The sequence below is a fragment of the Nestor notabilis genome, unplaced genomic scaffold (assembly GCF_000696875.1).
Source record: "Nestor notabilis isolate BGI_N333 unplaced genomic scaffold, ASM69687v1 scaffold21827, whole genome shotgun sequence".
In the NCBI taxonomy this organism is placed as follows: Eukaryota; Metazoa; Chordata; class Aves; order Psittaciformes; family Psittacidae; genus Nestor; species Nestor notabilis.
The window spans coordinates 1-9,773 of record NW_009938085.1 but is presented as its reverse complement, the minus strand read 5'-3'; the positions used below and the strand labels follow the sequence as shown (position 1 = coordinate 9,773).

Below are 9,773 nucleotides of genomic sequence, written 5' to 3'. Positions count from 1 at the left end.
CCCCCCCTGCCACAGGGTGCTTGGAGGGTCCCTGCAGCGCTGCAGCCAGCTGGAAAAAGGCAAAGGCCATGTAGAAATTCCAGTTCTCCGGCCGCTCCACTCCCGTGTGGCCACAGTACATCTGGGAATACTCCTCTGCTGTGGGGACTCCCAAGGGCCCCAAATCACACTTCCTCAAGCCTGGAAGGTGTGAAGAGGCAACAAGGAGTCAACAGTGAGGAGCTCAGAGGTTTCTGGGGATGGCATGAGGCTGGTGGCAGAGCCTTGTGGAGCAGCAGACTCCTGCCCCATCCAGCGCCTGCACTGCTGGCTCCATGCATACAATGGTTTTAGCACAGTCCATGTAGGTGAGGTGCAAACGGGGCAGTTTTCTGATGTTCCTCCAAAATGCTGGAATAATTTTCCTTTGGGTTTAACCTTAGATTTTTGGTTTTAACAAGTGTATAACTTTGTGGACAAACTCTTCTGGGCTGCCCTGGGTCACAGCTTTCCCACCCAGAAGAGCTCCCCAGCTTCACAGCTGAAGTGAGAGGGAAAATAATCCAAACTGATCTTTACACGCAGTTTTGTGAGCTGGGAAGCAAGGCCCTGTCATGACCACAAACAAAGGTCTATGCTCATGAACAGGGTGACAGCACCAACCAGGACAAATGGGGGCAGATATGAAACAAATTGGGGATGGGGTGTCCATGGTACAGTGATTACTGGATGTGCAGAAACATCTTTCCACCCTGGAGGGATGGAGGGTTCTTTAGGGAAGGGACAAAGGGCAGAGCAGGGAATATGGTATGAGAACCACAGCCCTTTCCAGCTGCAATGAACCCAACTATCAGCTGAGCTCTCTGTGCAGGAGCTGATCTGTTTCTGAACTCTAGTTCCTCTCTCTGTGTTTCAGATGTGGCTTTGCCCCTCTCTGTACCTCTCAGTGCACTAAAGTGAGGTGGCAGGAAGTAGGCCAGACAGTTATTCGCCAAATCAGAGATGGGATCTCCTAGAGCTGCAAGCTTCCAGCCAAGGACAGCAAGAACTTCTGGCCTGTCTGGATGAAAGACCAGGTTGTCCATCCTGCATGAGAGGGAAAATGAGATCAGAAAGGTCTCAAGACAGGGAAGACATATCCCAGTGCTCAGCAGCAGTAGGTGCTTTCAGTGCTCTTCTTCACTCTCTTCAAAAGTTGCTGAGTCCTTCAGGAGGCTGCACCAGTGAAACATTAATTTCTGCAGGCACAGGTCAGGGAGGACACAGATTGCTCAAGAGTGAACTCCCTGATTAATGATGAACTGAACTGAGCTGTGAAGAATGAAACCAAGTTATTCAGAGCCTCAGACCATTAGCAGATGTTACGACAGGCCAGCCAAAAAGCAAAGCAGGCAAATCACTGTCCAAGGGGATCTCCTGCTCATTTCCGAGGCACACAATAACTCCAAGCCCTGTGCTGACATGTGCATGATGATGTGTAGTAAAGGAGGAAATAGAGAGGGCACCATCCTGCCGGGGTGCAGAGAGCTTGGACTGGGTGTGATAACCTTTGTGGGATGGCCCAGAACTGGCAGGTGCCCGCAGCTGCAGCCTCACTGCCCTGGCAACCAGGCCCTGAGAGCACAGGAGCAGCTCTGAGCATCCCTCACCTCTGTCCCCAGCCACCACGCTCTGCACAGCTTCACCTGTAACACCTGTAAAACACAGGGTTTACCATGGATCCCACTGCATCTTGTCAGCCACCCAAGCACCAAACAGAAGGAACAAGATGCACCAAGAGCATTTCTGAAACAGTTGCAGAAACAGAAGAGCTGTTGATCCTCCAGTGTTCGAGCAGTGGTTGGGCAAAGAAACTCTGTAAGAGCCATGAGGCAACAAGATTGCAGTGACCCTCTAGAGCTCATTACCTGGGGGATGCTGATCTTGACCCAGAGCCCAGCTTTTGGACTGCTCTGAAGCTGCTGTGCCAGCCCAACTCAGCACCTCTCTGGTGTTTATATATTGCTTTACACCTTCTCTGGTGTTTATATATTGCTTTACACCTTCTCTGGTGTTTATATATTGCTTTACACCCTTTCTGGTGCCTGGGATGTGCTCCAGGGCAGTGCTGGCAGCCAAGCAGTACCTGAAATCACCGTGCACAACTGTTGTCTTCTGAGAGTCAGGGAGATGCAGAGGCAGCCACTCGATGAGTCTTTCCATGGCTGGGATAACACGAGTTTCTGTAGCTCGGTACTGCTTTGTCCAGGTCTCAACTTGCTGCTGAATGTAATTACCTGTAACAGAGGAATGAAGGCTCTGAGGGAAAGGGACTGGCACAAAGAGGCTGCAAAAGAGAGGCATAAAAGATGCATGAAGAAAAAGTCAAAGAGCTGAACAGATGCAGCACCCTGAAACAAGTTCCAAGTGTGTAACTGTGAGCTCTGGGGGTCTCATACATTCTTAACTGGGCACTGGATTTGATATTCTGGTGGAAATAATCAGATCCTCGACAGAAATGTGACTTCACCAACTCCAAGGAGCTGCGACAGCTCTGCAGAGACTGGAGGAGCTGAGGAAGTTTGCTCGGAGACAGCAGCAAAGACGTTACTCCTGCACCCACACGTAGCTCTTGCTCGTGGCAGGAAGCTCTGGGGACTACTAACAGGAAACAGACCTGGAGGATCTAAAGCAGCTCTCCCAGCACGCCTGAGCACTCAGACACCCTGCTGCCCATCTGCACTGTCCCAGCTGCCCCCAGGTTTGCCCCTTACCTGAGCCAATCCCTTCAAACACCGATACCCAGGGGAAGAAGACAGTGACAGAGGACACACAGGCTTCTCTCACCGTGCTCCCCGAGCTCCTCCAGCTTGGCTGCTCTGAAGTCTACGCTGTGGATCTTGGAGAGGACTTGGCTCATGGCAGCATAAAGAGCTCTCCTCTGGCAGGGCTGCAGCGCGGGGAGGGAGACGTCGCTGTAGACACGGCCAGCACAGTGCTCCATTAGGTAGAAAGGTGTCCCAAGGGTGCTGGGAGGCAAGGGGGAAGCCGTGGGGCTGCCTGCCAGCCCTCGATCTCACCTGCAGCTCGAACATGCCCCCTTCATGGCAAGGGGAAGAGCAGCCTCTGGAGCACTCACACGCGGCCAGGGTGGGCTCTGAGCTGGGTGTCAGACTGAACCCCCCCCATGGATGATGGACACATATTTCAGTGCAGTGCAGAGGCTTTAGGACTGCAGGCAGCAGGGATGCAAGTGGGGCTGTGCTGACTGCAGGCTGCACAAGGTGTCCTGGCTGCACGCTTGCTGCTGCCATGGCTGGAGATCTTGGGGCTGGCTGTTAGAAATAGCACCTCTTTATTGGAACCCTGAGTGTACTGAGTCAGTGGGAAGCCCTAAACATGGCTTTAGAGCTGCCTTTCAAAGACAGCACTTTGATTAACTGCTAAAATAGGACACACCTGACCCAAGCCAAATAAAAGTGTTACTGTTCTTTGAACTTCTAGAGGCTCCTCCAGCCTGAGACTGGGCAACCATTAATGAGACCAGTGCACTTCTCCAGGGCTGGCTCCTTTTTCTCTCCTCTCGTCTCCTCATCATTGGGGGAATCTGGCTGAAGTTTTCAAGCATGGAGTGAAAGGTGAGGGACAAGGTTACCTTCTGTCCTCACAGAGAGCAAGTACAGTGGGAACAGGAACACCAGCTTCAGCAAGGGCCTTCAGTAACCTGCCAGGGCGAGTCAGAGAGCTGTGTCAGCACAGACAGGCATTAGGGAATCAATACTAGAGCTGCAGTGTTGCCAGGCAGACACACAGTGTTAGAGTCCTGTGCTCACTTTTAAATACACTAAAATAACATGGCTGGAGGTAGGCAAAAGAAGCAAACCAGTATCTTCATGTGGCCCAGAGCCCCCAGACCTATCCAACCCACTCTGGAAAACCAAGGGGAGATCCCAGCTGCTCCCCCACAAATGTCCTGCTGGGATACAGAGCTGTGTGAAACAGGGGGGGCAGATGGGTGAGCTGGGTGTCTGCTGTGGAACAGGCTGGGATAGAGCATTGTCCCTAGGATGGGGTGGTTTGGGATCACAGGAGTCCCTCCTGCTCAGCTGGCGTGGGGAATAGAGCTGCCTTCTCACCTGTATTCCCTCCTGACAGCAGGGCCAGAGGGATGTGGGCTGTCAGGGGGCTCCTTCTTTAGCACTAGCAAGTGATCTCCAAACCTGACAGAATAGGTCCGCGTGGAGTGTCCGTGGCCAAACTGCCGTAACACTAATGGGCCTGCAGAGGGAGAGCAGGGGGTCAGCAGACAGAGCCGTGAGCTGGGGCTGTTCCTCACCACTTCCCCAGGTGGTACTTCTCCTTCCTGCAGTCAGGAACATACACCTTGCTCCGTGTCCCAAATCGCCGGGGAGAGTGGCAATAGCTCATAGATGGCTCACAGGCCAGGAGTGTTCCTGGCATCAATTTGGTAACTTGTGCTAAACCCCAGATGAGGAAATCCTAAACTGTTGTTTCCCATTGCTGGGATACAGTGACAGATCACTGAGTGGCTGTACTGTTTGCTTGGAGATAGGAGCCTTTCATTGATAGGATTTTTCAATCCATCTTTGGCATGAAAGGAAGAGCCAATGGCTGCAGAACATGTGAGCTTTGAGACTGAAGAGCAAGAAGCACTGTGATACCTGTGGTGTGGTCACCAAGAACATTCTCGAGGTACTTTTGCAGGTTGTCTTTTGGGATTTCCATGCTTGGTCTGACTGCACGAGTATATGGAACAAACCCTTGTAAAGGGAAACCCAGACATGCTTCCAGCTCTTTGAATGCTGCTTCTGGATCATCGACCTGAAAGAAGGAGGGAGAGAGTAACATTGACTGATAGTAGAAGATAAAATTGCCTGGGAAAGAAAGAGCTCTGCACACTTGCAGTGTGTTCATCTGTGAGTTCCATGGCACTGATCCACTAAGACACACAGGGACTCACGGGTCATTCCCTGCCAACACAGAGTGCTGTTGCCAACACTCACTGAGCCTCCACCTTGGTCGCTGTCCTGGAGACATACCTGTTATGGTGGTACAGGCACTGTGAGCTTGGGCTGGGTTAAGGGCTGGAATTCCCTGTGTGCAGTCCAGGGGAGCAGAGTAAACTCTTTCCATCAGTTCCATGCTTGTTCCTCCCCCAGTGGGAAGTGAAACCCCCCGTGCTCACCCTCTCCAGTCCTGGGGGTTAACCAGTCAGCCCCCAGCTGACAGATCCATGAAGCCTCAGAGCTTCTAGAAATCCATGAAATGTGTCTTATTTTCTCACATCAGCTTGTCTCAGCCATGTGGACAGGGCTCTTTCTCTAATAGGGAACTGAGATCCATAAAGGAGAAGTGACTTCTCCAAGGTTACACTGTCTGTAGGGTTTAGAACTCCGAATGAGACAGTGCAGCCTGCCAGGAATCCTCCCCTTTAACCCCACCACATCCTGCAGGAGTAAGTACAGGCTGAAACAAAAGGCTTGGCAACACAAGTCTGCCACTGCCAGTTGAAACCCCTGAGCCACTCAAGTCAAACACAGCTTCTGGACTCAAAAACCATAACCAAAGCCCACACTGGGTGCACTGCTTTGTACCTTCAGTGTTTTAATGCCAAGCTGGGCTGCTGCTTTTAGGTTCTGGCTGCTGTTGTCGAGGAAGATGGATTCCTGGGGCTGAACGCCCAAGCGCTCCAAGCACAGCTTGTAGATCCGAGGGTCTGCCTTGCCCATCCCTTCCCGACAGGATTCAACCATCTACAGCAACAGCAAATGGATTATGCATGAGCCTACTGTGACCACAGTCATCTGCAGGGCTGGAAATGGAGGATGGGAGGGTGGGAAAGAGACTGTCAGTCTAATTAGCATATGAAATAAAGGACATGGAGGGCTGACAGAGCTGCATAGGATGTGATTCCAGTGACAGCATGGGTGCCAAGTCCTTGGCTGTGACTCTGCCAGCTCAAATAAGCTAAACAGGATGAGCCAGTCTTCACATGGAAGATATCCAGTGAGATATCCAAAGATACCCAAAGATATCCAAAGATATCTGGATATCCCAGGCCATGCTGAACCAATTGCTCAGTGCTGTCCAAGAAAGCCTGGGATTGCACCACCTTCCAAATGATCTGGAAAAGTGATGTCCTGACCACTGCACCTATCGACCACACAGCAGCAGAGACTTTGACCGTAATCACCTGCTCAAATTGGGACCAAGGTATTGAGGCAGTCACTGCCCTCCCAACCATAACAAATTCAAGCAGTATTTCACTCTGGCAGTGACAGACACTCCAGGAATAGAAATGAATCTATTAGATAGATATAAAAGCCAATGCTAATGGAAATCCACATTCAATTAATTTCCCCCCACTAATTACTGTGCAGTGCTGTTGCCTGCTGTTATAGAAGAGCCACACTGTATGAGTGATGCCACCAGATAGGTGATGGTTATTAAAAGGCTTTGAAACAGGCTGGGATGAAAAGAAGTACCATGGAGCATCACAACAGAGCATCACTCTGCTACGAGAACTTCACAGGCATCAGTGTCACTGCTGAAATGCACAGAAAGCTGAGTCCATAATGATGTAATGTTGACAAGGTGACTCTTCTTTGCATGTTTTGTTGTCTTAAAGCTAGAAACCAAACTTATGTCACGAATAAACTCCTGAAACTCAAAGATGTGAGTTGGGGCACACAAAAAAAGCCGATTTCTGTCATGCAGAGCTGAGTCCTCATAGCTGCCTGTCAAAGTGAAGCCCCTTGAACCAGCCTCAAGGCTCACAGCTCATCTGCTTCATCTCTGCAGCAGGAAGCGTGCTGGGAGGGGGTCTCTGCCTGTTCAGCAGCTCAGGCAGATTGGCATGTTGGAGTCGTGGGATTCCAAATTCTTAGGGATGATACAAGCCTTAAAAGGACTAAATATAAAGCAGGCAGGAGCACTGGGTAATGACATGTATTGCTTGTATAGCATTCCAGCTCCTAAGCCCTTTATCAACATCACTCCCTACGCCTGTTACACATATCCTTGTGGCTGTTGGGCATTTTGCAAGGAATTTTCACATGCACAAGTACCTGCCCCTCGCTCAGACCCTCCTTAAGGCCCAGTCACTGCAATGAATTGTGCCAGGAAACATCCTCACTGGCAGTTCCATTTACATCTGCTAACACATGCTGCCGGCTGCCCTTCATTTGGTACCTGCATGTAAAGAATTCCAGTTGCTGCTTCCTATAGACTTACAGAAATACATTTTAGGATCCATCCAGGCTTACCACATCAAAGTGCTTTTGGTCTAGGGGCAGAAAGCTCTTCCCATTCAGCAGGCAGAAGTTGTCCATTAGAAGAGCTGTCTTAAGACCTTCTGCACGGATACACTGTACTGCTTCTGCCATTATGGGGAGCTGTTTTATCATCTCCTTTCTGATTAAGTCCGAGAGCAAAGAGTCCACTGGAACACAGACATTTGCCTAACAAAGCAGAGAAACACCAAGAATTAATTAGCCATAGATTGTTTGTAAGCAGGGAGGGAAATCAGAGTGCTTGGGTAGGTAGGTTGCCTGATCATCTTATCTTGGTGTCCTACTTCCTTTGGCAGCAGAAGGCAGGCAGTGAAGCTCCCAGCTAAATTGCTAAGACCAAATAAACCAGTGTTCTCACATTACTCATCCTACAGAAGCAGCAGCAGAGATCAAGGGCTGATGTGGGGAAAGAGCAAGGCACCAGGACTGTGCCTGCCATGGGATCAAGGCGGGTCAGAGGGAAATCCTGCTTTACATTCAGCAGGCAGGAAAGGAATCTGCACTGTAGACTGAGCTCTTTCAAAAAGACTTTATTCAAAAGAGGATTTCTAGAGCTGTGTTGAAGGGGCTTCTACTGATCTTAGCAACCATGGTCTCCATCCATTAAGAGTACCCATGTACGAAGTAACTGCAAAAGCCTTTCAGCTGGGTCCTGACTCTGAGTTCTCATCTCCACTGATTCTAGAGGTGTTGTGAAATAAAAACACTATGAAATGTGCAGGAAGGGGCTGGTGGAAGTGCAGGCAAATTCAGCTGCCCATCCTGCCTGGGTACCACAATGATGATGGCAGTGGAAGTCTGCCCTGATCAGGCAGCAATGCTTCCTAGATGCTAAAACCAGACCCTTCCATCAAAGGATTGCTTTTAAAAGCTCCTCTTTCTTCCCTTCTGGATCCCATTTCCCTGCCATCAGGAAGCACAAAGAGAGGAGGGGGATTTTGGCTTACAATCTCAAAGCACTGCCGTCCCAATTCCTGCAAAAACTCCACAGTTGTCAGCTCTCCTCTTGTGTACTTCAGAGAGAGACTGTTTTCCCCTCCAGAGAGTGCAGCCTGCTGGATGGTGCCGGCTGGAATACAATTCCGGGCCTCCCAGTCTACATGGAGAACATGAAGAAAGCCAGGGAAGAGCATGTATGGCATCATCAGAACCAGGAAATGAGCTTGAAATCCCTCTGAGGTCTGACACATCGACCAGCACTAATGAGAACTGACGTGCTGGACTGCTGTAATTTACCCATACACAGAGAAGGTTTGGACAGTCCCCCAGCTGAAGCACCTCACCTCTGTTTTCGGTGTGGTACCTTGGGGTGAAGGAGTGGAGTTCTTAAAGCGTGCCGAAGGGACCAGCACTGGGTGGTATTAGTGTCACTACAGGACAGTTCCATCACCAAATGGGTTCAGGCACTGACCTGGAGCCACCAACACTGTTGCTGGTCGCTGTTTGTTCTGATGACACAACAGGTTCCACCGTCACCACGGCAAGTTCTCGAGCATCTTACCAGAAACAGCGGCAACTGACAGGGTCCCCTGAAACCTACTTCCCCTCCATGCCTGGAAACAACAGGAGCAAATGAGAACACACACCCGTGGCTGTCTTGTAAGGGGATGGGAGGAGCACTCCGCCGGCGTCGCAGATCACGGCTCTGGAGGGGCCCCATCCAGATGGGCTCCGAGAGGCTGAGCCCCGCGGGCGCTGCCGCACCCCGGCACGCAGCAGGTACGGGGCAGCGCGGGCGATGCTCCCCAGGAACATCCTGTGGACCGTGATGAGGGTGTTAGGGGAAGCACAGCTGGTCCGTATGGACTGAGGGCAGAGGATCCAGGGTACAGAGCACTGAATTACAGGGGTAATTTATAGTTATTTATAACATTTATTCCTGAGCGTGAAGTGTCCCCCCGAATGCAGCTTTACACAGGGTCCTTACACCCTTCGCACGTACAGGCACAACACGATTTGACTATCACTCACACGCTACCGATTACCAACCACAGCAAACCTTTGCAAAGTGGCTGTTCCTGCTGCTCATCTATTGATCCAGCTCTCCAGGCAGTCAGTGCTGCTCAAACGATGCCGGGAGGGTTTCAAAGACATATTATAGAGGGTACAGGACCATAGAGGCTATATAGAGCATCTTGATTATCCAGGGTATCCTTTACCCTTGATGAACACCTCGATGCCATGAAGCAAGGCCCTTATTTCCGCAGCTTGGCTGTCTTTTAGTTTCTTTTACGTAACCGTGAGCCGTAGCACAGCCCGGCACAGCCCTGAGCAGCAACATTCCGGTGTGGCGAGTACGAGGCGAAAGGAGGAAGGGTTTTAACGCGTTAATTAATGTAGGGGGTGGTCTTCGGCCCAAGGGGATGGGTCCGAGCGCTCCATCGTGGCGCCATTGCCATGGTAACGGCGCCGCTGCTCCCTCGCCAGGCCGCGGCCCCCCGCTCTCGCGAGAACTCACCTCCAAGTCTCGCGAGAAGCAGCGGGGCACCGCTCGTAGCCCCC

General features: G+C 51.0%; 1 protein-coding gene across 1 annotated transcript in view; it reads right to left on the bottom strand.

Annotated features, from left to right (window-relative positions):
- Nucleotides 1-9,027, bottom strand: part of ACAD10 (acyl-CoA dehydrogenase family, member 10) — a gene marked incomplete at both ends in the record, with an annotated part of 9,628 nt that extends 601 nt beyond the window's left edge. The window contains 11 exons of the mRNA XM_010019155.1: nucleotides 11-180; nucleotides 920-1,065; nucleotides 2,105-2,255; nucleotides 2,806-2,987; nucleotides 3,614-3,682; nucleotides 4,095-4,236; nucleotides 4,641-4,800; nucleotides 5,574-5,732; nucleotides 7,245-7,439; nucleotides 8,219-8,367; nucleotides 8,858-9,027. Of these exons, the coding sequence (XP_010017457.1) occupies nucleotides 11-180; nucleotides 920-1,065; nucleotides 2,105-2,255; nucleotides 2,806-2,987; nucleotides 3,614-3,682; nucleotides 4,095-4,236; nucleotides 4,641-4,800; nucleotides 5,574-5,732; nucleotides 7,245-7,439; nucleotides 8,219-8,367; nucleotides 8,858-9,027 (1,693 nt within the window). The remainder of the gene's footprint in view (nucleotides 1-10; nucleotides 181-919; nucleotides 1,066-2,104; nucleotides 2,256-2,805; nucleotides 2,988-3,613; nucleotides 3,683-4,094; nucleotides 4,237-4,640; nucleotides 4,801-5,573; nucleotides 5,733-7,244; nucleotides 7,440-8,218; nucleotides 8,368-8,857) is intronic.
- Nucleotides 9,028-9,773: the final 746 nt, after the last annotated feature.